General features: G+C 39.1%; 3 protein-coding genes and 1 pseudogene across 3 annotated transcripts; all 4 read right to left on the minus strand.

Moving 5' to 3' along the window:
* Nucleotides 1-261: 261 nt before the first annotated feature.
* tmprss2 (transmembrane serine protease 2) lies at nt 262-5,628 on the minus strand. Its single transcript, XM_072446750.1, has 13 exons — nt 5,591-5,628; nt 5,087-5,276; nt 4,668-4,757; nt 3,951-4,061; nt 3,749-3,878; nt 2,422-2,538; nt 2,312-2,352; nt 1,897-2,065; nt 1,452-1,627; nt 1,281-1,376; nt 785-927; nt 522-674; nt 262-449 (listed from the first exon to the last, which is right to left on the minus strand). The coding sequence occupies exons 1-13, from the start codon at nt 5,603-5,605 to the stop codon at nt 441-443; spliced, it is 1,440 nt and encodes a 479-aa protein (XP_072302851.1). The 5' UTR covers nt 5,606-5,628; the 3' UTR covers nt 262-440.
* A 571-nt stretch (nt 5,629-6,199) lies between these two features.
* On the minus strand, nt 6,200-11,424 carry acat1 (acetyl-CoA acetyltransferase 1). Its single transcript, XM_072446737.1, has 12 exons — nt 11,272-11,424; nt 10,820-10,867; nt 10,630-10,747; nt 10,366-10,461; nt 10,158-10,258; nt 9,301-9,444; nt 8,356-8,506; nt 8,176-8,271; nt 7,945-8,058; nt 7,286-7,350; nt 7,036-7,193; nt 6,200-6,959 (listed from the first exon to the last, which is right to left on the minus strand). Exons 1-12 carry the CDS (start codon nt 11,320-11,322, stop codon nt 6,839-6,841), a joined length of 1,263 nt encoding a protein of 420 aa, XP_072302838.1. The 5' UTR covers nt 11,323-11,424; the 3' UTR covers nt 6,200-6,838.
* A 724-nt stretch (nt 11,425-12,148) lies between these two features.
* Nucleotides 12,149-27,260, minus strand: LOC140360239 (uncharacterized). Its single transcript, XM_072445449.1, has 21 exons — nt 27,134-27,260; nt 26,666-26,913; nt 26,432-26,580; nt 26,222-26,350; nt 25,981-26,142; nt 25,764-25,896; nt 25,385-25,518; nt 25,140-25,299; nt 15,259-15,362; nt 15,082-15,185; nt 14,429-14,487; nt 14,202-14,352; nt 13,864-14,111; nt 13,657-13,805; nt 13,455-13,580; nt 13,228-13,389; nt 12,983-13,142; nt 12,786-12,919; nt 12,553-12,712; nt 12,377-12,474; nt 12,149-12,306 (listed from the first exon to the last, which is right to left on the minus strand). The coding sequence occupies exons 1-21, from the start codon at nt 27,239-27,241 to the stop codon at nt 12,203-12,205; spliced, it is 2,982 nt and encodes a 993-aa protein (XP_072301550.1). The 5' UTR covers nt 27,242-27,260; the 3' UTR covers nt 12,149-12,202.
* On the minus strand, nt 15,277-20,261 carry LOC140361113 (collagenase 3-like; annotated as a pseudogene).
* Nucleotides 27,261-27,617: the final 357 nt, after the last annotated feature.

The following is a 27,617-nucleotide window of genomic DNA, read 5'->3' on the forward strand; positions in this document are numbered from 1 at the left end:
ACCAACTTTTTCTTTTGAGTTGCCAGAGAAAAAGTGGCAAATGCAGTTATTTTTGATAACTTAATTCAAGGGCCAAAAGATTTAAACTAAACTATGCCAACTCCAAAACCAAATTAAAAGAGGTTTTCAAAACTCATGGATTAAAAATGTACAAATCTGTTGTATCTCTCATGAGCAAAATCCAAAATGACAATAGCTGTAAGCAGTTCTTAGGTGTATAAACACTACTGCATAAGGCCAAAGTAAAATGATTTGATGACATCTTTGCGGCTTTTCTTTATTGGGAAAATAAATACATCATCTGTGTGAAAAGAAACGTGTTTTACAAAAATACATTTAGTATGTGTCAATATGATAGAGAAGACAAAAGGGTTAACTTATTGAATTCTTCAGTACATTTATTTCAAAGTGCTGGTTTTGATGCTGATGAGTGAAAACCACTAATTATCCTGTGGAAAAGGGCACAAATAATCATAAGCACAAAATTCAATACGAATAGTAAAAGTGAGAGCGGCGGTTACCTGCATTTGTTCAAGAACCCAGTTAATAAAGTAGGAGACGTTGCCATAGACTCCTGGTCGGTTTCGCCACGCACATCCAATGCCCCAGCTAGTGTCCCCAGCCAGCCACCATACACCTCCCTGTTTGACCACCAGAGGGCCCCCGCTGTCACCCTGCCAATAATGGAGAGTCAGAGATAGTGGAGACAATGTTTGATTGAGATGATGTACTTTAGCACGGTGCACATGACACAGAGAGGATACAGGCGGTGTGGAGACCTAACCTGGCACGTATCCACTCCTCCAGACAGTTTCCCAGCACAGATCATTGTGTTTGTGACGGCCCCATCCAACACAGAGCGATGGTTGCAGGTCTCTCTGTGGTAAATGGTCACCTCAGCCTGGTTCAGTTTGTCAGGTGATCCCCCTAGGAAATATGAATGATTCATACACAGCTCTGTTAGGCATTAAAACATGTTTCAACAGCATAAAAATGAACTTTAACATCAGCCTTCCCGAGGACGACAGGTGGAAATTAGCACTTCTCCTTTGTATATTGTGCATTGTCCTTGTCTCAAACTAAAGTAAACTAAACTAAAGAGACCTCCAAGGCTTTTTCCTTCAAAGTCTAAAGAAAGATTTAATTCTGTCAAAAGAATAAGACCTTTTGAATTATTAATGACGCCAGAAAAACCCCCAGCAAAAATAAAACACAACCCCATGTACTGGTCATGTAGCTGTATCAAAAATGATTGAGCGGACAAATATTCCTGCTGTTACCCGATGACCGCAGTGCTCCCCATCCCGTGATCCAGGCTGCTCGCTCTGGTGAGAGATCCACACCAACGTTGGGCAGACACACTGGCTTAACTGTGGCTGTGAATGAACAATAATACAAAACTCAAACACATATCAAAGCCCGGTTAATGGGTGCGGTTAGTAATCACTTACACGAAAAGGTCAGAGGTGAACTCAGCTTCAGAAGAGCAATGTCGTTGTCATTGGTATCGGGGTTATATTTTTCATGGTTGATGATTTTGTCAACGGACTTTGGCGAACTGGAATAACTCATTTTGCTCAGGCTGACGTCACCATATTGTACCCTCCACAAGCTCGGTCTGTCATATCTGGTATTGAAGAGGGAAAAGGAAAGAATTAAGCAGAATCACGGTAAAAGGAACCAAATTATCATGATAACGTCTAAAATGATGAAAAGAAAGGCTGCTATTTTTTACTGTTATAATAAAGTGATTGACAGTGTAGTCCTGTTAGTGTGTCAGACATTCTATAATTTGTCAGTCATTTGTTGGAGTATTATTTGGTCAAATGTGATTCCATGAACAAATAGACAGAGAACGGGAAACTATCTCGCCAGTGTTCAACATTGAAACCTTACGATTGAAAGCAGTGGGCCGCGGACAGGATCCACTCCGAGCTGATGATGGAGCCTCCACAAATGTGCTGTCCTCTGATCTGCAGACTGACCTGCCACGGCCACGCCCCATTCACCGCGTCAGTGCCACCCACGATACGGGAGCTGGGTGCCATCGAGGACAACCCGCAGCCTGAACAAACCAGACAACTCTGTCACCTCAAATTCAAAAGGACAGCTTCTGCTTCCATGCAAATCTATCCTTAGAGAGAAAAAATGGAAGGAAATGGAGGAAATGGAAAAGATGCAAATATGGAGTACATCATCAGGCTGAAGTCAAAGCCGGTAGTGTTGATGCCAGTTCTAAACATATACAGGCCGTTGATAGGAGTAGTAAATGTCAGGGTGTCAGGTTTCAAGTCAAAATACTGGGCTTTACCAACACAGTGGAGTGCAACAGCTCTGGACGAACAGGAATGACTGGAAAACACATCAAATAAGTCAATATTATATTTAAGTGTGATATTGAAGTAAATATTGACTATAGACCTGTGATGGAGCTGTGTTTGCATACGTGAGCTATGGTCACTGTTGGGGTTCAGTCTCAGATATCCTTGGGAAGCAGAGGAATCTACACTTGTTCGGGTGAAACTCAGATAGTCCCTCCTGTTGAGCGACGCAAAGAGAAATGTGAGACAAACTTATTTGCCTGCATAATATGAGCGCAAATATTGAATCGTACAGAGTGCAGCCATGTGTTGCCATGGCACATTTTAGTGCTGCCTGCCATAAAGACCAAAACTCTGACTAAAATCATATGCATTTTCATCAACTAAACCTATGAAGTAGATATTTTTTTTGTATTAAAGTACAAATATTGGTCATAAAATAATAAAAACAAAATATAAATGAATAAAAGTGGAGAATAGTTCCACTTTTCAGTCCGAGAGTCTCAAACCAAAGCAGAACAAACTCCAAAAACATGTCTGTTCATGTTCTCAAGGGAATTCAATATAATTCATCAAAGATAAAATAAAATATACTTTTTCTGGTCTACTAAAATGATTATGGATTTTGTTGACTAAATGAATGGGACATTTCCGTCGACTAAAACTAGGCTAATACTAAAAAGAATGTAATAACAAAAGCTTGACTAAAACTGAAAATGATTTTAGTCAAAATTAACACTGGCACAAACTTAATATTTTGAGCCAATACAGTCATTCCTTGTAAAACAAAACAACAATAACATTTAAAAAAAATTACACAACAATATCTAAATAATAATAGAATAGTGAATGAAAAAGTGGTGACGCTTTAGAATAGCGCTCCTCACTAAACTTTATATGAGGCCATTAAAGCACCAGTTATTTGTTTATAAGCACTTAAGACATTTCCTGGTATTTGTAGATGACTTATTATGACTAATACATGTTAATAAGCCATTGACCAAAACATGTGTTTTAAAAATAAATTGTAATAAGATGCTTATTTTATGGTTTCAATAACCAAGTGATGAATGCCTCAGAGTACTTATGAACAAATAACTAATGCTTACTAATAATGCCTTATAAACAGTTTAGTAAGGAACCTTATTTTACAGTGTTGCCAAAAGCGCTGATAAAAAATGTTCCTCAAAAATATTGTTTGCACATTTTGTTGGGTTTCTGTGACGCTTTGGAGGATTTGTGTTTAATTTTCTGGGGTGCATGTGAAATGTTTTGGTTTTTAAAGTGGATCCAAACTGTTGTCGAGGGTTTATCTGGACACATGATTACATTTCACATAGCTTAACAACAACAACAACAACAACCACAGAAGAAACGTTTGTATTGATCCATCAAACACCTCCGCAGCAGTAGATGAAGCCCCTCACCTGTCGTAGCCCATCTGCTGACACACTGCTCTCCCGTGGTTATCGTCCCAGTCGTCAGCGCAGACGGGCAGCCACGACTGACTGGATGGTGAGTAACTTTCCAGCAGGAAGCTAGAGCCTCGAAATCGAACTGCGACACACATGTCAAACAACATCTAACAAACATCAGGGTGAGCGTGTGGAAACTGGGCTAATGTCTTACAACACTGATTCTCATCCTGTCCGTCGGAGCAGTCCTTTACGCCATCGCACCACTGAGAGAGGCTTAGGCACTTCCCGCCACAAGGCTTCCCCACAACACACTGGTAATACACTGCAAGACACCGGAGGCAAAGGAGGTCAGGATAACGCACGTGTAGCAAAGGAAATGTACACGTTGGCAACAGCACTTTGGTTGGCACATAAGAATGATCAAACAAAACAAGGTGGTGCTGTTCTATGTTCCTATCTGGGCAAGACAATAGATGATTACGTGAATGTATATTTAAGTATGGAATGGACGATGGATGTACAAGTCAGTTTTAACACATTACAAACCATCTATGACTAACAAACTTGGTTATATAGTTAAGCAAAGGCTTTCGACCGCCCTCCATCTCAGTCACACACACCACAGATAATGTTAAGGCGCCATCTAATTAACTGAACCCATTCATGAGTTTCTGCTTACTGTTATATGCAACATTTGGAGGACTTTTTCTCATTCAAAATCATATGATATTTTGTTAAATTGTTCATCGCTATGGCAATGATCCAAACTTCTCATGAGTCTAAAACCCATCAATCTCATGTTTGTAACTTGGCCTAATGTTAAATAAGTATCCAGCTGGAAACAATTCATAGGCATCAATCGTTTCCCATTAGTTAAAAGGACATTTAAAATAAAAGTAATAAAAAATGATTATTTAAATTAACTTACAAAAGTACCAAAGCAAGAGGGATACAATTCCTATGACTAGAAGAAAACACAATGACGTGGATAAGATGTACTTCCAATGACATCTTGTAGCTGCAAAACACGAGAAAAGATAATGATCAGACGAGCTGCCAGTATTTGAATAGGACGCACAAGTCATGAAAATGGTATTGCTAAACCAAGGTTTCATACAATAATTTGACATCAAGTATTAAAGAATAAAGTAGCACAATGTAAGCTCTTGAAGGATATGGAAAACATTTAGAGAAAAGCACATTAAAAAACCACACAAGTTAATGATTCAGGGAAAGCACACATCATAGTTCACATTCAGAATGTTTGACTGTCTGCGGGTAAAGGTTTACCTCCCTATTCAGTACTATCAAATGTCTAAAGTATGCGATAAATCTGTGCGTCTGTACCTTTCCTTTGTATCTGTGGTACTTCGGGTGTAGTAGTCTGGTGAGTGTTGATGGCGTAAGGATTGGAGGGAACATACTGTGGAGTAGTGTGTGGGATAGAGGGGTATAACCTCTGTGCTGGAGCGTAAGGAGGGGGTCTTTCCTCGTCATGCCGAAACCCACTGTTATCATACACTGGAGGAGCTGTGACCTGCACATATAGAAACCATAGACAGGGTTGAAACTGTTCAAATACATTAAAGCTCAAGTCCTATACCATAATAGTACAGAATAGATGAAGGACCCAAAGACGCAGGACTTGATGTGCTCTCTATTGTGCCAAAAACACTCACACAATATTTACTGTTCACTTTGTATCTTCAGGAAGCTTTCAATTGTTTTATTCAATCATATAATTTAAAGCTACACCAAAAAATGACTTCATTGACTGTTGACTGTCATTTTGCCCACATTTCATTCACTCTGTACCGTGTATATTATGTGAAGTTAAAGAGTCTGACTTACCTGATTATCATTCATGTCAAAGCTGGCGACACTGCTTGTCCAAACTGGAATTAGAACAAACCAACTGACTTCATTCTCACATTAACAGGATCAGCTGGTTGTCAAGACACAATACAATGAAGAAATTATTGTTTACTCCATGTTTAACATACCTTAAGGTCCTGGAAGTTCCTATCGACGCGTAGTTGTGTGTGTCCTCCGCTCTGTTGTCCCGTGTTATGGCTTATTCACTCCTCAGTACAATTAGGAGCCAAGGCCACACCTTCTGTATGCGCAAGCTTGTTGTTCAGCACTTAAGCAAAGTCAAACAGCAACCATTGAAATGACCAGGTATTTCCCAGTCTCTCCTTTGAGATAAGCTGACTAAATAGCAATTAATGAGCCAACATGGATTAATATTAGCGCAGTTAAAATTAGAGGCATCTTGCTTGATCTCAAGTCTACTGAGCAATCTAGCCAAATAATATTCAGCTTAATAAATAATATAAGGTATTTATCCATCCAATAAATAAATGTTTTATTATCTCCTTCCAGTAAAAGTTATTAAGAGTACTTCTATCATGTAAAATCTGCAACAGTCCAAAAGATAAAATAAGTTGCTTTAGCCCATTCACTTTTTGTCAGTGGTTTATTGTTCATTCTCCTTCAAAGTTAGACTTCTTGTTTAATGAGTAATGGCTGAACAAAAGTCCAAGCGCCTAACAAAGACACAGAAAACATGAGATTTGAAAGGCTCTCAGGCAACATTAATATTTAACTCGTTTCACTGATTAACTTGCAGGAAACAGACATTCACACAATGCTTTTCATTTGATGTTCCCGTATCTTAGAATCATTTATACCATCAGCAGTCACTGTCTGGGGGGAAGATACTGCCAGTCATCAAACACTAACAAAAATAGAGGATTCATTTGAATTTTACAACAATGAAATTGTGCCCTCTAGTGGCAAATCATTGAAATACTCAAATGTATGTAGATAAAAAGCAAAGGCCCTTGTGTTTTTTTCTATTTTTATTATACTGCATATTTCCAAAAATATTTTATGACCATTTTCAGTTAAATATTAAATATGTATTTGCACATGGAGTGTTAGAGACTCAAGTCAATATGTCTCCTGAGTGTCTTAACTCAAAGTTATAGTAACAGTCTACATTCTTACAGTAAAGGTTGTTCTGGACCATCAGAAGAGAATGGCAGGCCATGTGCAGTGTTGTAGCTGAAGAACAGTGTTCATGAAGCATAGATGCTACAGTTTCTGGATGATAATAGATGATGCTCCTCCCCCTCCGTTGCAGATACCGGCCAGTCCATACTGTCCAGACTTCAGATTGTGAACCATGTGACCGACAATCCTTGCACCAGACATGCTGATGAAGAGCATATTTGATGAGGAAATTGTATTTAAAAAGAATGCACCAGTCTTATATTTTAGAAAAATCTTACCCAATGGGATGTCCCAGAGACACAGCGCCGCCATTTACATTCACTTTTGCTGGGTCAATATTCATCATCTTAATGTTTGCCAGAACAACCACACTAAAGGCCTCATTGATCTCCCACATGGCAATGTCCTCCTTCTTCAGTCCCGCTGCATCCAGGGCCTGGCCACATACAGAGGGAACAGCCACATCAAGATGAAGCAGCGCTGATGTTTTAACTGTTCTTAAACCTTTTATCCAAAGTCTTTTCTCACCTTTGGTGTGGAAAATGCAGGAGCAATTGGGAAATCAATGGGAGCAACTGCAGCATCTGCAAATGCTGTAAAAATAATTGGAACACTTTACACAGAATGTAATGTACCAATATACGGTAAATGCAACTGTGATTATATAAAGTTCCCCTTTACTCCAATGTTTGTGAAATGTATATACATCTAAAGAGGTGACAGAAAATAAATCATATTTCTTGTTTCAAATATTAAGAATGAATAATAATAACGAATAAATTCTAAGACCTTCTTTCTAGGGCTGTGCGTCTTTAGTCATTTAGTTGATTAATCGGTCGACCAAAATTGATATTAGTCGACTAATTGAGTTATTTAGGAAAAGGAGAAAAAGAGTGAGATATGCCGTAGCATTGTGAGTGATGTTTAGGTGAAAAACATTGAGATACTTAAAGTTACTTAAAGAAATCATGCCACGCATCCATTTAGTCGACCGGCAGGGCATGTCTTTAGTCGACTACAGCGTTACTTCCTTCACATTCAAGACATTGTTGACCATTTAATTTTGCCCATTATTGTGCCTCACTAATATTTTTTATTCATGCATGTTGATCTTATGCAAGAAAATATTACAATATCTAAATATTTTTCAACCTTTTCTATCCGTGTTGTTTTTGTGTGAAACTTACACACAACCCTTGCAAGAGGGGTGACGTTTAGCCTCTTTGCAGCATCAGCGGTCATCAAAACAAGAGCAGCAGCTCCATCGTTCAGGGTGCTAGCATTGGCTGCTGTGACAGTGCCTGAAAAGATTCAGTGTTACCAATATAATGACATGAACAACAAGAGATTTGGATGAAACAAAGGGAATAGGTTACATATCATGCATAATATGTGAAACAAAATACACTAAAGATTACCATTTTCCTTTTGGAAGACAGCCTTCAGTTTGAGGACTTTACTGAAGTCCACTCTCCTCCATTCTTCATCATCAGACACAACAACATCAGGTTTACCTGGAGAAGATATTCCGCATATCAAATACAGTAGATGCTCTTTGTATGAACTGCCATTAAACGATTAAATGACAATTGCTTTACCTCTCTGGGGAATGCTAACTGGCACAATCTCTTTGGCCAGGACTCCAGACTCGTATGCCACTTTGCTGCGACTGTAGGAGCCAATAGCATAAGCATCTTGCTCTTCTCTGGTGATGTTGTAAATCTTAGCTGTGTTTTCTGCACAGTTTCCCTATATCAATCACCACAGTCAGGTCAGGATCAAAATAATGAACAATTGTAAATAAATAGAAAGCAATAATTGTAAAGAGGATGTAATATACTGTAATTAAGAAATAACAGGAAGAATCTTAAAAGGATACTTGTTCCCAGAAAACAATGAGTAACACAAGGAAGTACATGTTTGCATAATCATTAACGTAGTGATCACTAAACATATTTAATGTTTATGCAGGTGAGTAAAGTAATGACTGTACTCATGAAGTAACTTTTATTATTATTTTAAAAATAATATTACTCAAAAAGACAAAATTACGTTAAGTAAGTAAGTAATTAAGTAAAAAAGCACTTGGGGGAAACTATGGACTCAAGTAAGAGGAATTTTAAGAGTAACTGTCTGGGCATAATCTTGGAGTTAAAACTTTAAGTTAATGTAATTTGAGCAAAAAGCACAACATATGGTATTTACAAAATCATATCTGAAGGAGGTGCAAGACACACAAATGTTCAAATCATTTCATTCTAGCGACAAAACACTTTTGTCTCTTATAGATTTACTCACAGTGGGAAGAGGAACCCATTATTGTACTCCAGTAAGAATAATGTTACTTCAATAAAAATATTACTCAAGGAGGAGTAAAATTACTGTGGCAGAAAACTACTCAGAGAAGTACAATTTCTTGAAATTGTGACTCAAGTAAAAGTAAAGAGTAAATGTAAATACAGTACCATACAGGGTACTTCCCACCGCAGTGAATAACAGAGGAATAACTGAAATATTAATATATTTAAATGGGTGATCTTTACCATATGAAATTTGTTGTAGACATCAGTGAGACCATCCTTCACAATGAGGTCTTCCATCCTAACTCCACCATAGGAAGGGGTCTCTCTGGTCATTACATAAGGAACATTGGACATGCTCTCCATGCCTCCGGCCACCATGACGTCCTAAAACCCAACACAGACATCAGGCATTGCAATAATCAATTCTTCAGAGCCACAGCCAGGGACAAACAGAGACTACAGCACATTGTGCGCTCTGCTGAGAAAGTGATCAGCTGCAGACTTCCATCTCTGCAGCACATGTACGTCTCCAGGGCTCTGGGACGAGCAGGTTGGATCACAGCCGACCCTTCTCACCCTGGACATGGACTATTAGAGCCACTCCCCTCAGGCAGGAGGCTGCGGTCCATCCGGACCAGAACCTCCCGCCACAAGAACATAGTTTCTTTCCCTCTGCTTCATGAACCTCATGAACACTTCTTAAACACTGTCACTTTAAGCATAATCTAATCACTCACTGCACTGCACTGTTCACTTTCTGCACTACATATGTAAACTCAACTGTAAATTTGTGTACATATTAAGTCTATTTTGATTCTTATTTTTCATCCGATAGCTTATTGATTTTATCCCATAGTAGATTTTAATTGTTGACTTATTCATTGTTTTATGTTGCACCGAATCACCAAGGCAAGTCCCTGTTTGTGACATTGGTTCAATAAACTCTGATTCTGTTTAAGCTTATGCTGCTGCTTATTTATTTTATATTGAAAACTCCATCTCTTTTAGTCAGCCATTCAATCCATGTCTGTAATAAAAAATACAAAATTTCCCTTGGAAGGAAAATCTGATTTCTGCTTAAAATGCAATAAACTCACCTGGTGTCCACACATGAGACTCTGAGCTGCCATCATGATGGATTTCATCCCAGATGCACAAACTTTGTTGATGGTAGTTGCAGGAGTGCCAATGGTCAATCCTGGAATGTATTGTACAAGAGTATATTTATTTATGTGAATCCTAACCACAGGAAGACTAGCGACCACTCGTGAAAGCTGATGGGGCTTCAAATAAATAAATAAATACCTGCACCGAGTAGAGCTTGTCTTGTGGGAGCTTGTCCTTCACCAGCCTGAAGAACATTGCCCATGTAGACTTCCTTTACTTCTTCTGGTGCAATTCCTTAAATACATGAAGCTATATAAATAATGGCTATATATAAAAATGATATTATAATAATAAGTAATTTGTAAATATCTTTACTATCTGGCTTTGTATGTTCAGGTAATCGGGAGGTACAGTACAATGCCACATAAAAGCTGAAGGTACCTTCTTTTGTGGTGGACCTACCTGCTCGCTCTATGGCCCCTTTTATTGCTATAGAGCCCAGTTTGGTGGCTGGCACAGACGACAAAGAGCTTTTGAAGGAGCCCATTGGTGTGCGCACTGCACTGACGATGACCACCTCCTTAAATGATAAAAATGCACACTGGAAACATTGTATCCCAATAGGTAAATTGTAAATGACTACTTTACTTACATTTAAGGAAGGGCGAGATGTGTAGGTTCTTGAAAGGCAGTTATGACCCTGATTTGTTAGAACATAATAAATATCCAGTTCATAGTCTTTTACGATACAAAAGATTAAAAATAAATATCAAGTTCATACAATTATCAGTGATACAGAGTGTGTCTTTGGTGATAACGTAATGTGCCTGTGGCCTTTACTTGAGTTATTATATATATATATATATATATATATATATATATATATATGTATTCAAATATGAACAATTTGACCCAGTTTGACCCCAAATAAAATAATTCACAAGTTCAGCTGGATCTCTCTCTGATTGTTCAAGGACGACACGCTGTAGCTGCTGCAGTCAACCGACTCAGTGTTTGTTGTTGTTAGCATACCAGTTAGCATACCAGCTAGCATACCAGTGAATACAGCTGTTATCACTGCGACAGGGAAGCGTGCAAACTTACCAAGCGCGTGCAAATATGTGCACGCATGGTTAATAGTCCAGTGGCTGACATGTTGGGTAAAGGGACTGTCCAGTAAACGCAGCACCTTCTGCTAAACTCTGATCACAGGAGTCGAACTCTCACCGCTTCACCTTCAGCTCCAGCCAATCACAGCGAGAGGTGTGCGCTTCCATTACGTCATCAAGCGCAGTGGATTGTGGTTAAGGTAGTTTTATCGTCTTTTTCTTCTTCTTTTGGAGTTTTATGGCGGTTGGCAAACTTTAATAGTACATTTCCCTACCTGCTGTAGCGAATATACTAGCTCTAGGTGCTCATGCTAACAAGGAGTGAAAAACAAAACCATACATATGTGGTTCTTTATCCTCGGATCAGTTCCTGTCACAAAAGCTCTTGTTGAGCGCTTTATCTAGATCTTCCCCAGTTATATCATTCACCTTTTGGCAGCATCGAGAACCATGTCAATTCTGTCCGACTTCTTATGCAGGCCAACTGAGCACTTAATTATCATAATGATGAATGCCATGAAACACCTTTTCTCCAGCTTGATGAAGACCCCATTTGTAATCGTGTGTTTACATTCAACGTTTATGTGGACAGACAACTATGCTCTGCTCAAGTTATTCTTTCTATTTGTGGTTTTCTCTCTTTTCTTACAAAAAACCTTGAATGTATCTAGACATTCTTGAGACTTATTGAGATTATTTTCTGATAAACCCATTGCCGTTCAGTCTGACATTCACACACAGGGAAAGGCACAATTGGGCATGGTTATCTCTCCGTTTTGTTTAATCTCTTCATCTGTAGACATTTGTATATTTTATTATCAACAAAAATAAAACACCTTCAGTTCAGACCAACAGTTTTAGTTAGTAGCACAGAGAGAGAGAGAGAAAGCAGTACAATAAAGGTCATCCAAGGTTGGTTATGACTTTTAACTGCAGTTCATCCACTGGTTGTTGAAAAAAGAGCTGATAATTCTTCCTCGTTTGTAGTCATACTCTGTCTGCATGGCTCCAGATGACAAATACAGGTATCCTAAATCATACACATGTTATTACACACACCAGGATTACACTGCTGATACACTAGCAACATGCAGCAGCACCTCTGTATTCGAAAGCCGCATCAACTCTGGATACAGCAAACTCTCTGTAAATGAATTTTGGGTAGCCAGGATCCATTCTGTCCCGGCGCTGATTATAGCTGAAAAAATAAGAATAAGAAGACTCAAATGTTATATTCTTGTAAAATTACCAATATTTGACTATATTATTCCCTTGCCTCCAAAACACATTGTTAACAAAAAAGAGAGTCTTGCTGGAATGGGTCAAATGTACGGCAGCGTCCACTTTTCTGACGTACGACGGCAGGCCAAGGTTTCTAAGGGGTTTAGGGTATCCAGGCTGGATGGTGTGTCTTCTCATTTTCCAGTACATCTTGCCTATAATTGAGAGTTTTAAATTGGCACTTAAATGCAATTCATGGAAAACATTTTAGTAATGTGTGTCTTTTACCTTCAAAGACAATCACAGAGCTGTGTCTTCCACCGAGCTCATAAACAGCATCAATTGTTTTAATTCCTGGCCAGAGAGATTCGATTTTCCTCATCCTGATGCCATGCCAGAATGATGTTCGTCTCCAATAATAACTGTGAGAAGCGCTTACTAAGTAGTGGTTCACTCAATGTATTTCTTATGCAATTTGGTCTTACTTGTCTTTAAAGAAGTACAGCGTATTGTGGATGAGTGTAGCAGCATCCAACACCAGGTCTGCGCTGCACCTGTCTGGAACAGGCTCTAGTGTGGGCCTGGTCTCTGGCTGGGGCATTGGATTGGGATTTACCGTTGGTTGAGGGGAGGCGCCTCTGATACCTCAAAAAAAGTAACAATAATATACAGACAATTGTAGCTACCAAATGTATTTATAATGTTCACGCTGATATACACTGGCGCTCACCATAGAGGGCTTGAATACCCCGTCTGTCATCCTCTGGTAGAGAATAACCCTCAGTGTTGACATACTGATACGTGGGGAACATAAGGGCGGACTGAACCTGAGAGTGAGCCAGTCCCAAAGCATGACCGAACTCATGAGCCGCCACCAAAAAAAGATTGGTTCCTGCAGTAAGATATGTCATTATTCCACCGTGCACTTACAGCATTAACCATCAGCAACACCAGAACCTGAAGAGGTCAAAGTCCAGCTTTCGTCTTCATCAAAATGAGTGTCGCCTCCGTGGCCATCCCCAGGGGAGAAAGCATGTGCCAGCGTTCCATTCGGCCCGTCAAATGGAAAGAAGTCTCCGTGTGCTGGCGTGAAAGGAGCAGAGCAGTGAAGGGAACATAAATGAACTTTAAATATGCGAATACAGGAGTCCTCCATTACATTTGGCCTTGAACATGACCATGATGTCTGCTGCTCCCGAGCGGATCCGCCTGAACTGCAGAGGAGTCACATCGCTGTAGAGTCTCAGAGCTTTGGCCAGAACGCTGTCCACCTCCGTCTGGCTCATGCCCGCTGTGTAGTCAGTCACCCTGAAGAGTAATCACTTCACAGAACTGCTTTTTACACTAAAATGTTACTTCCATCTACCTGTATGTGATCTCATTCTTGTCCCACTTTGGCTGACCATCGAAGTAACCGTATCTGGCCACGTCACTGACACCGCAGCGACGGCGGGACATGACATCCAAGGTGTTGGAGTCCAGCTGTCCTGTGACCTCCATCCCAAAGAACTCCTGCATTTTCCTCAGGCTGTCGTCAAAAGAGTCTAAAGAGCTTCGACTGACACTGCCCGGAGCGCTCACCCCCACGTCCGAGAAGAACGAAGACAGGTAGTTCTACACAATTGTACATTCACATCAACCTAAACAAGCGTGTAAACATTGCTCTGAGAATTGCATATCGTGTTCCATGTTTTCTCTTTTTACCTGTGCTTTTGCGAGGTCCTCTTCTGGAAGTGACTCGGTGGGAACAGCTCTGCAAAATGCCATCACCATCATCAAAAACCATAATTGTGAAGCAACACTCTCCATGGTCCCCTCGGTGCAGAAACCTCTCACTTCTGTGCAGCAGCAGAGCCTAATTTAATCTCCAGACTGAATCTCCAATGTAAGCAGAAAAATGAAGAAGTGATTGTGCAACAGAGCATTCCGACAAATGTCTGGACAGGTCTTTTTTGAAAACTCTGCATTGAGGGATCTTGTGTGATGAGGTCTGACAGGAAATTAAAACGGGTCAAGGAAGAGAAGTAATGATAAGCATAAGCCTGGATAAGCCAGAGGAAAAACACCAAGTTAATAATTTTGTATAAATGTTTATTTGACATCTCTTATTATTGAACATCTCTTTTCTTTTTGAATACCATTAGTATATAAAAGACTCCTGACTCGCAGGGCCCCAGTAACCATCATGTAGAAAGTGACACATAAAACTAGATGTGTATAAAAAATAAAAAATAAAATGCATAAACGTGAAGACTAACAATGTGCCGAAGCGTTTGTGAGAGCTAATAAGACGAGTTCAGCTGCCTGCTTGTCTCCATGGAGATGCTACTTATTTGTCTGGAATGTTCCACAGTAAGGCATTAGTTTAACTTGCATTTATTCAGTAATTTATGTTATACTTATGCTGCTATAAAACACACACACACATTCTCACTGTGAACTGACTCGCCTCTCCACAGATCTGGCTTGTAACTTGGCCTGGTGTTTGTCTCTATGGAGATAGATGGAGACAAGCAAATGGCAGACCAGAAGAGTTACATAGCGCACCTTTGACATAGTCTCTACGTTATTTTCCAGTTCAAGCTTGAATGCAGCGGAGGAAGTAGCTGTTTCTTAGCACGCGGAACAGTCTGCCAGATCTCAAGTTGTACTCCATTATGTAGGGGCCCCTGTAGATGTATGTGAAACCTAGAAAATAAAATGTATGTTAGGCTCAAACTGTCTCTGGTTTATAATAATCGTACATTTTTGAAGGTTTTACCTCTGTACTGGAATGCTGCAGTCACTTTGTGGGACATGCCTGGAAATGATTGTTCCACTATTTTGGGATATCCATTGTCAACTTTCTGTTTGCTTTCATCGTAACTAAAAGAGACATCAACGGGTTATGGAAACACTTCAAAATAAACAGTATCCACATTATTATTAGTATAGTCTACTTATGCAACGTACCTCAAATAGTAATTACCGACAAAGAAATAAGTCTTTCTGGACTCCTCGTCAAAAAGTGCAGCATCAATTCGCTTCACCCATCGGGGCAGACCCAGACTGCTCAGTCTGGGTCTTCACGGGCTACACCCCTGGACCGGGGTGTAGCCCGTGAAGGCCCACACACGACGACCTGAACACAAGGGGAGGATGTTGTGGTGAAGGGGCGCCACCTGTTGGTCTTGTGCTGTATCAAAAAGCCTGAACCAGCATGTTTACGTTATTTTGTATCAGTAAAACAGTTTTTATTTAAAGGTACACTATGTCACTTTTCTGGTGTGGTATTCGCCTGCTTGTTTCCATGGAGATCAGGTCTGCAGCAAGTGAACAGATTAATCAAAACGAATCTATTATTGAAATAATTGTTGACTAACTTATTATTATTAATAATAATAATGATAATAATAATAATGTAATAATTCATAAATAAATATGTATAGCATATAGTTCCAAAAACATGCCATGAGCTGAGAAGGTTTTATGGCAATAAACAAATTATTCATTATTTATTTGTAGGCTCCTGACACCAGCCCTAACAGGAACAAGCGGTAGAAAATTAATTAATTCATTTATTTTTTATTGATTCAAAATACTTTGAAAACCCAAATTGCTATTATGAGCTGGGTCAATTCACCTTTCCACAGATCTAATCTGTAACTTGGCCTGGTATTTTCATGGAGATTGATAGGTTTTATGCCATTCTGTAGAGCATCCATGCAAAGCAGTAGCATCCCCATTGAGACAAGCAGACAGCAGACCATAGTACTAATAGCCTGATGACATTTCAATCCAGAAATGTGACAGTTTTATGAGATGAAAACAACTTCTTCACTAAGTTAATAAAATATAACGGTAATAATACATTTTAAAAAACGTGATGATTAGTTATTAGTGCTCTTTGTGAACTACTGGAAGGGCATCTGGTATAAATGGCAACAGTAATTCGGTACCTTTGAAGAGGTACACCCTGTCAGAGAGCCTGCTCTCATATGCAGCGTCCAGGCTGGAGGGAGCGCTGGGCCACATTCTGCTGATCAGACTCTGCAGAGTTCTGCTGCTCTGAGGGCTGCTGCGCCAAACGAAGCTGAACAAACACACATAACACATCAGGAAACACACTCTGTATTCACACTGACATTTATGAACTACTTTATTATTTATCTGTGTTGTCCCTCAGTCGTCCAGGACAGTTTAATTGCAAAAGTAAATGTAATTCTGTCAATAAGTTTTATGAGTGAAGATATTTCGTCACTCATCAAAGTAAAATCCATCTCTAAATAGAAATGGGGGTCTAAGGTACAATTTAACACAAATGTACATCCTCAGGCCTAAACCAAAACAAAGGAAACATTAGAACTAATCAGAGTATGCTAATGGGAATAAGATGACCCGTTAGAGACATGAACGATTATGCTAATGAGTGTTTATTTTACCATTATTATTAGTATTATTTTGTCTTACGCTAGCTGTTTTTATTTTATTTTATCTTTATTTTTCCCCTCCATTCCTTATTAAGAAATGAGAGGTTTTGTCTATAGGAGTTTTTGTTTATAAGAGTTTTTGTTTATAAGAGTTCTTCTATTAAGAGTGTTTTTTAAACTTCCTATAAGTTATCTGTCTTTTTCCTCTGTATCTACCTGCGTTGCAACAATGAAATTTCTCCATGTGTGGACAATAAAGGAATATCTTATCTTATCTTAATATGTCTGAGATGCAAAGAAGCTACTAGGATGAGTGGCAAAACATCTTCACTCAAAAAAAAGTTGTCCAATTTATGGGATTACATTTTCTTTTGCAACTTAATTATTTATATAGTTTACTTGTCTTTGAAGAACAACATTTATCCTCTCAAAGTTGTGACTGCGTCCAAAACCATGGTGGAGTCGCATGCATCAGGGGTGCTGGGAGGAGGGGGAACGGGCTCAGCTGTTCCAGGACTCTCAGTATTTGGACCTACATTTTGAGAACCATATTGTAAACAGTATTTTTATATGAGCTATTGCTGAGAATGTCTTTGACCCTAATAGTATAAGCATGTAGTACCATAGAGAGACTGGATGCCCTTGACGTCATCTCTGGGCAGAACAAAAGAGTCTGGGTTTCTGTAGGAGTAGGTGGGGTACATGAGAGCACCCGGGTCATCAGAGTGGGACAGGCCCAGAGAGTGACCAAATTCATGGGCAGCCACCATAAACAGAACATAGCCTGGAACAAGATGAAGAGGCAATGATAATATATATATATTCAAGTGTGGATGTTATGAAACTAACATAAAACTAACATAAGACTGACATAAGACTGACATAAGACTGACATAAACTGACATAAGACTGACATAAGACTAACCAGAATTTGAGCGATAGGTGAAGTTTTCATCATCATCAAAATGTGCATCTCCTCCAATACCAGTAGAAGGGGCAAACGCATGGGCCAGTGTGCCATCGGGGCCGTCGAAGGGGTAGTAGTCTCCATGGGCTGTGAATATTGATGCCACGATATTACATTTTAGTGGGAAAAAAATATTCACAAATATTTAAACATATATGTGAACAGTTTATGAAATCAAGCCCTCTGAAAGATAAAGTAAATAAACTGTGACATAATCAGAGCATAACATAAAATACACAATACATAACATACAATTTTTTGTTTTGTTTTTGCAATTAATGATTATTGATTAACCAAATAATTTTGACATCCTAGCTGTGAACAAAAGTGTTACATATATCATATTTTATAAATCATTCCTGTACTGTGGTCAGTAGAAAGTATAATCCAGATGTAATGCTTTGAAATCATGGATTTTATTGGAACTTGAAAGCTGAAAAATGTTGCAATGGTGAGATAAGACACATTTTTATTCTTTTTTTTTGGTAAAATATACTGTATATCTGCTTGTATATAAAAAGTGTAGGCACAGCTTTTCTCTACTGAAGTACTTTGTGGCCTGACAAATTGTGGAAATATATTGAAATTGACAACCTGTGTACCTTTGATCACAAAAACACATGATCTGACATGCTCCTGGTATTGTTGGATGAAGTGTTTATGTTCTGAGTGAAATCTTGTGTAACAACTGTAACAACAATCACCGAATGCCAAAAATGTAAGGATGAATGTCACTCAGCTATGCACCCTTCTCCCCGATGCAGGTGTCCATACTGAACTTGTACTCACAGTATCTGCCAAAGGAGATCATGATGTCTGCAGTTCCGCTGTTGATCCGAGTGAACCTCAGGGGAGTGACTTTGGCCCACACTTGTAGAGCCTTTTCAATAGATATGTCCACCTCAGACCTGGTCATGTCGGGAGTGTAGTTCTCAATCCTATGACACAAAAACACACAATCTCAAAGGTACAAGGATAATAGAGCTGGTTCTCTATGCCAGGTGTTCCCAAATACAACATTAAATTGAAAACTGTTGCTAATTTAAAAATAGATTAAATACATGTTTCTTTATATTTAAATATATTTATAGTATACGAAAATATAATGTAAATATGTCAGAATTAGCCTATTGGTTACTTTCCGTCTGTAGTCCCTGGCAGGTCAGGACAGAAACAACATATAACACATACACAGAACACGTGTTCAATACAAATTAATTCTTAACTTGTATTTACAAATAAATTGTCAGTCCATTTTAGAGCACTTGAATGTGAAGTGTTTACATTATTAAGGTAAAATATGTACTTATTCTTTGTTATATTATTATTTTTTTACATACAAAGCTAGCTTATGTAATGTAAATGGAAGCAAATTACGAGCCATAGAATACCGTGAATCATATCTGCCACATTTCCAGAATATTAAGAAATTATTAATTTCCTAAAGTAGGGAAATTAGGAAGAGCAGCATTAGAATAATACAGGCAAAGCAGACCTAAATATATAATATAAAGTACTTACATTAGGGCACAACAAAATATATTTTTCCATGTATTTTTTAAGATAATATAATATAATAATATGATTATATAATATAATATATATTATATTATATATTCAGCAATAATTCATTCAAACTAAGGAGAAACAGAATTATATTGCGTGAAGTCATTAGAAATAAATATAATAGTGGAAGTATATATATATGGAGTTTATTCAGAAAATCTCTGCATCTTGGGCTGCATTCACACATAAACCACAAAACAAACCCAGAACTACTCCAACCATGATTACACATGGACTAGAACAAAACTGGGATCAAACCAGAAAAAAACTTGGAAAAATGTGAAAGATTTTACTCACCACCAACCCAGAATTAATTTTGACGTTTTCACCACCCCCAAAGCCCCTTAGAACCATACCTGTAAGTGAGGCTGTTCTTCTTCCATTTCAGATGCCCTCCAAAGGTGGAGTATCGGGCGAGCGTTCCGTCAGGCACGCCACAGCGAGGCTTCTTCATCAGGGCCACGGTCTCATTGTCTAGAGTCCCAGTGATGTGGAGGCCAAAGAAACGCTGCATCTCATTCAGCTTTTTAGTGATGGGACTGATGCCGCGCCGAGCTACAGGGCCTGGCTCCTCCGTCAAGTTGAAGAACCTTCTCAAGTAATTCTGAAATAAAACGCTAAATGTCATGCATTGCACAGTGTTTATCCTTTTAGACGTCAGCAATGCAACATACCTCTGCAAAATGTTCATCTTGTAGAGTAATCTCTGGTGTCGGCGCAGTGTTGACAGTGACTCCAAGTGTCGCAAGAACAAACAGAGTGAGAGAAGTAGTAGTCTTCATGGTGTTTCAGAGGAATGTGTTGTGGTGGTACAGAAACCTCTGTTATATATGCTAACATGGGGATGCTTTGTAGAGTGGGTGTGTTAGGAACTTCCAAACATGGATTGTTTGCTCAACATTTATAAATTGAGAAACTCCTATTAAAGATGACGATGAGTGTCTATAGTCAGACAGAAACATTCCTGATATAGCAGCGTTTGAATTTGAGCGAATGGTATTATTACCAAGAAGTTTAATAGTAATTGGTGCAGCTTTTAGCCAATAGGTTAGGAAGAAAATGTGCCTTGTGTGTAAACAGGTTGTGTCACGTTGAAACATGGAAGGCACTGTCCCTTTCATCAATAAATACATAAATAAAACATTAATAACAATAATACACAAAATTGTTAAGCAACTTTGAGTGTATGGAAAAACGCCATGTTTTATTATTAGCCTATTCTTCTGGAAACAGTTGTAACTTAATGACTACATTTACTCCATTGCTGAGACTGCTACTCCTGTCAAGTTGTGTTGGTCACTAAAGTCAAATCATTGTTCTATATCTTAGGCCAATAGTGAGAATCAAACCGGATGAACTTACATTTGTAGTATTATAGACAAGGAGAAAGCCTACAGCTGACATACACTAATTTAATACAATTCTGACATTATCATTATTATCTCACATTATTTATAGTATCTCTATTTATGTGCATTTACTCAAAAATGACAATGAATTTAATCATCTTGCGTAGGCCTGTTCGTGAATCCTGCTGCTGTGTCCTGCCTCCAGTGCCTGTGCAAATGTGTGAACTCTTTAAAAATGAATAAAAACGGTAGTTGTTCTTAGCATAGACAGCGCTTGGCTAAAAACAGATGTGTTGCAAAATTCCCATGCTGACGTTGGTAGTGCCCAATGCATTAATCACCAGATATTGCAAAAGATGTGACTAAGGTCACATGCAATATTAGTTCCATAGGTTTTATGTATATTACCTCAACTCAAGCCGGCCTGAAAAACAAAGCTGTTCCAGTCAAAGGATAAGTGTCACATAAGAATGTGCCCTCCAGCAGATGAGGTTATGTACGTCACTGTCAAGATGAAAAAATATGACAATTAGGCACTGAACTTGTGAATTATAATACAGATAAGAGGTCAAAGGCCAGTATTAAGCCAGAAAATATCCCTGTTCACCTGAGCTTATTAACTTGTGACTGATTCATGGGTTTCACTGTCTTGTTTATAGATGCCATTTTGAGTACTTTCGACCATTAAAAAGACATTTTGTTTAAAATTGTCAATGGTTATGACCCATGGGACCATGTGCGTCCGACTGGGGAGATGAATACTTCTTTACCCAGGGCCCAGTATTGGGAGAGGCTCTCACAAAGTCTAAATTGAGCATTTTTAGCACCTTTCTTAAACTTGACCAACCTGTGTCCCCAGATATGAGGTAAACATGCTCAAATCAAATATAGGTTCTGCTGGTAACAATTTTAATGCTGCTTTATTCTTAATTACATAAACATTGCACATGATGTCCATATGGTTAATGTTGTAATTTGGCGTTTTGAATCTCAAGACGATTATCCAAGCAGAAAGCAGGATGAGCCTCACATGAGTCTCTCATTTGTGTTGCCAGTTCCTACAACTAAATCCAGTTGGTTTAAATCGAGTTATGAGCCCAGCACCTGCAGTCAACATGATCAGAGGTGCCAGTGCAGCCTCTGCAGAGAACACACACCGGCCTCAACAAGCCGCGATAGCACCTGCTCCTCTCCTTATTTTCTCCAGCACAGAAAACTCTTGTCTCTTGCTAAACTCCCTAACCACCCCGATGATTGTTGGCTACATATGGTTCCTTTGCCACTAACACCATGGCCACAGGCAAAAACATAATCTTGAGGTTGAGAATTTATAGGTCGACTGAAGCACAACCGTATTTCATCATTGTCAACCAGCAGAAGTGAACACACTCTTATACATCATGTTATATTATTAGACAGTTATTGCATATGTAAGCATATTATACTGGCCTTTAAGATGTTTGTCATAAAAATTCCAGAAAGGCAAAATGTTTTTAAAAAAAAAATGGTAAAAAGATTGTAAGACCGTTCCCATAACAATGAGCAATTTAAAACAAAATATTACATCTTGTAAGGTGAAAGTTTGAACCCATTATTCTATAGTTCAGGCTCCTGAAATAAATGCCACTGTTACCATAGCAATCTACTATTTAAAACTACTGACTAAGGTCTGAAGATGGGCCCCTGGGCCCTGCATTTATACACTTGAAGTGTTAAAAAGAGAGAGATTCTCATGAAATGCATGGGAGCCAGTAAAAGTATGTTCCATAACCACTATATGTTTATACACAGAATAGCATCAGAGGTGTTTCATTTGATCTGATCATCTGATAAAGAAAAAATAAAACGTTGAATGAAAGGAGTAAAATGGTAAATTGTGTCATATTTGGTTTACATATTCCCAACATGAGCGGATATATTTTCTTTGTGCATAATCTAAAAACAAGCGAAGCATTTCAATGGTCATTCAATAAATGCGGCACAGAACTTAAAATAACAAAAAATATGCTGATCTGATAAATGTGCCAGAGCAATTGAGATGAATTTGAAAGAGATATCCAAAGTTTTAAATTTGCTTGAGATTAGCTCCACAAACGTATTCATATAATTTGTCATATTGATCTATATTAATATTAATGATAATAACGTTATGTCGTTAAAAGCACTTTTACTGACATAACGTCTTCCCAGAGCAATATTTATACCTTCAAATTACTTTTAGCCCAGACAACATGACCCAAATTACCCGGATGTTCGAGGGAGGTAGGCGGTAGATAAACAGTGAAAATAGATAGACGTCCTCGGTCATGGTGCTGGTGCTGGTGCTGGTGCTGATGCTGGTGCTGGTGCTGGTGCTGGTGCTGGATAGAACCTGAAAGATCTTTATAAGTGACAAGAATTGCAGCAACAGAAGGCTGAGAAGTTGAAGTTCCACTTGTAACTTGTTCTCACTGCGGTGCATGGAGGGTTTACTGCCGGGGTTGGTTCTCGTTCAAATCGTTTGATAGTCTATTGCTCACCAAATTATAGAACGGTGAAAGGAGTGGCGTTTTGTGACGTCCCAATAAATGTGTCAAAAGCGAAAGGACACTTTCCCAGCATGCATTGCTCATGTGCTCTGTGTTATTTGTTTATGTTTCTTCATCGTCCTCTTGAGTTTACAGTGTTTTTGCTGGATGTGATGGGACGGAAGGTGGCGTTCGGACTGCGTATTTTAACTTAGTAAAACAAAACTTTAAAAACCCCGACACCATGAGTGAACTGTGCTTTCTCTCCACAGTGGTATTTATACTCTCCCTTCCCCCTCTGCTATGGAGGGCGGAAGCTCATCGCAGTGGTCACGTGCTGAGTACTTGATACTCTACCAATCACCTCGGGGAAGGTCTGAGACAAGAGCCAATCGTCCCTCTAGCAGGTTGTCACCTGATGCAGGTGAACGGGAGAACCAGAAACATGGCTGTGGTGAGCAGTTCTCACAGGAGACGCTGGATGGCGCGCTTGAGCGTGTTCAGCAGATGTGACGCTCACGATCTTGTAATCTCCCGTGGCTGGCGCGTGAGTGCGATGGATGAGGTGGAACTGTCCAGAACCCAATTCAGACTACTCTCCGCCCACTTTTACTCACAATCATTAGATTTAATCCTTTATCCTGCTTTTTAATGCTTCATGCAGCTTTATTTGTTACAGCTGAGAGTGAGAAATTACATGAAGCAAATTTAGTTATTTGTTTATTTCAAAATGCATTCCGTTCAATTACGCTAAAAATCCATAGATTAAGTGACACGTGTCATCAGGGGTTTCCCCATATTCACTGGCACACATCATCTCCAATAGCAAAGGCACAATTAATGTTATTTTACTGTGATACATATACATATATCTCCCTAGTTTATATACAAAACATGTCTTATATATATATATATATAAGACAAAAACCACCAACAAAATGCCACCAAAATGATTTATTATAATGCTTTTATTTATTATTATTTTAACATTGACAACAATATTCACATTTAAAGCACTTTACATTGTGATAAAGACAAATGATGTAACAGTCTTAAAATACCAAATAATTAGAATTAAATAACAGTTCCAAACACAACACATTACAGAAATACACCGCATATCCTGTTAAAAAGGTTACACAAAACAAAAACATATGTTCCAGTATTTAACTGTAGATCAGTGCAAACACATACATTATTTTCTTCATGGTCAAACTTGGTTCTAGAAGTTGGAGCAGCGCAGGAAGTAGTTGTTCCCGAGCACACGGAACAGATATCCACTCTGCAGACTGTACTCCATCATGTACGGACCACTGTAGATGTACGTGAAACCTGCACAACACCACATTCACTATTAGTCCTCTGTAAATGTATCACATTCCCAAAAGGTAAAGTGTAACATTGCTTTTGAAAAAAGTATACAAGCAGAAACCCTTTTTGTATCTACAATGTTTATAATTATTTGTATTAGATTTTAAATCCTCTCTCTGCCCTCAAAGAAAAAAAGACTGAACTATGTATATTTAACAACTGCAACTACTATTGTCACTACTGTTAAATTAAGAGATAAAAAATGTTATGTTTCAGACATTGATTTAATCATATTTAAATAGCTTTCTTGCTACGTTATAGGGCACATTATTTTGGATGAACTCACCGCTGTATTGGAAGGCTGCGGTGACTTTGCTGGTCAGACCTGAAAACTTATTCTCCACATATTTGGGATATCCCTGCTCCATTGTTTTGCTGATCTCATTGTAACTATAGACAAAAATAATGATACAGTTAGCATCGACTGTAATATTGATGAGCCACGACCTCCGTGGACTAAACACACTGCTTACCTGTAATACTGGTCGCCAACAAAGAACAGCGTCTTGCGGGTTTTCTCATCGTACAAAGCAGCATCAATTTTCTTCACTGTCTTGGGAAGGCCAAAGCTGGAAATGGATTTAGGGTAACCTGGTTCAAGATCATAAGCACTGAAGGCCCAGACCTGGCGATCTGTTCAAGTGTAGAAGTATTTAGTATTTAGTGACTGCACTGTAGTGAAAACATGATCAGTTTCAGCCTTTCAGGTTGGACGTACCTTTGAAGAAGTAAACCCTGTCGGTTTCTTGGCTCTCATAGGCTGCGTCCACACTGGCAGGAGCATCAGGCCAGAAGTTGCTGATGAGGGACAGCTGAGGGCTGGAGCTCTGAGGGTAGCTACGCCAGAAGAATCTAAGAAACAAAGGACAGAATACAACACTGTTTTTATTTTTTCCACAATATGGAAACAAACATATCTTTTTCCATGGACATAAATTTGTGACATCACCAGATTAAGTTACATGTAAAATCTTACTAAATTGAAGGCCTATTTTCTGAAGCATTTTGAAGCAATAAAAACACCAGTAATTGATGAAATGCAAGAGAGAAAGTGTGTTGTGCAACCACTACTGCAAGGATGCTAAACAAAATAGTACCTGTCTTTAAAGAAGAGCATTTCTCCTCTGAGGGTGGCAACAGCATCCAAGACCAGACTCGAGTCACATGAGTCAGGAGTGGTGGGGGGCAGAGGGCCGGGGCCTGGAGCGGGATCTTTGTCCGGGTTTGGCCCTATGAGTTAAAGAAAACGTCAGTATCTCAACTTACCATGGTTCAACTTCTTCCTTCTTGTATTACAGAAAGTGGTGATCTTACCATAGAGAGACTGGATGCCATTGATGTCATCTTGGGGCAGAACAAAAGAGTCTGGGTTTCCGTAGGAGTAGGTGGGGTACATGAGAGCACCCGGATCATTAGAGTGGGACAGGCCCAGAGAGTGACCAAATTCATGGGCAGCCACCATAAACAGAACATAGCCTGGAACAAGATGAAGATTAAGGTCAATTGTTTTACCAGGGATAAGAGTGTACGGTTGACATGATATACGTGAACTAACCAGAATTTGAGCGATAGGTGAAGTTTTCATCATCATCAAAATGTGCATCTCCTCCAATACCAGGAGAAGGGGCAAACGCATGGGCCAGTGTGCCATCGGGGCCGTCGAAGGGGTAGTAGTCTCCATGGGCTGTTGGTGAAATGAAGACGATATTTACAACCAATTACTTCTAGTACTGTTGCAGCTCCTACTAGTATGACCACAACTTACAATATCGGCCAAAGGAGATCATGATGTCTGCAGTTCCACTGTAGATCCGGGTGAACCTGAGGGGAGTGACTTTGGCCCACACTTGTAGAGCCCTTTCAATGGAATCATCAACATCTGCTCTGGTCATATCGGGAGTGTAGTTCTCAATTCTGATTCAAGCGAAAAATCTTCCATAAAAACATGTTTCATAGCACATCTATACTGCAGATGGAGTAGTGTAAAAAAGATGCCTACCTGTATGTAAGGGTGTTCTTCTGCCATTTCAGATCCTCCCTAAAAATTGAAAATCTGGCAACTTTGTCATCGGGAACGCCACAGCGCGGTTTCTTCATCATCTCCAGTGTGTTGGCATCGAGGTTACCGGTGACCTGAAGTCCGAAAAACTTCTGCATCTCCCTTAGCTTCTTAACGACAGGACTGAGGCCACGTCGGACAGATGGACCTGTTTCTTCGGTGAGATTGTAGAACTTCTTGAGATAATCCTATGGGCAGGGTCGATATTAGAATGACATATTAAACAACTTTATAACTGAATGACCGTGGACCATCTTTTGATTTATTTGGTTGGATCTAGTTTAAGTGCATTTAGTCTTGATGTTGAGACCATAATTACAAGTATAACAATTTGAAAACCACTTGGTCAGAACATGACAGAATCACACATGATAATTATTACACATATAATATTGTAGAGATACACACCATTGCAAAGTCCTGATCCTTCTGGCCGCTGCTGCTGCTTGACAGTGGCATACAGTGGACTGCAGAGGCCAAGCCCAGTAGAAGTAGGCTCAGGTTGATTGTCCTCATGTTTCTGTCTCAAAACCAATTGTCTTTGATTTGTGTTCTGGAGCCTGCCCTTTTATAGTCCAGGTGCCGGTGCGTGTTGAGTAACTCACTTAGGAAATGCTCCTTTTATGGAGAAGGAGGAAATTGTGGGCACTTGTGTAATACAATAACAGAAAGCCCCATAAAGGGTAAAATAAAAAGTATGACATTGTAATGACTGTACAACCAACTCTACAAGGATATACAATCCAACTAATTTATTGCTGTTAATTTATGTTGGTTTTTGTCCTAATACAAAATTAAATTACCCACTTGTACATATATTTAATTTAATGACCACACAGTAAAATATGCTGCTGTTGTTGTTGTTGTTGTTGTTGACGACGTCGTTGTCTTG

This window comes from Eucyclogobius newberryi, unplaced genomic scaffold (assembly GCF_026437365.1).
Source record: "Eucyclogobius newberryi isolate DKJ021-1_F unplaced genomic scaffold, fEucNew1.0.hap1 SCAF_15, whole genome shotgun sequence".
Classification (NCBI taxonomy): Eukaryota; Metazoa; Chordata; class Actinopteri; order Gobiiformes; family Gobiidae; genus Eucyclogobius; species Eucyclogobius newberryi.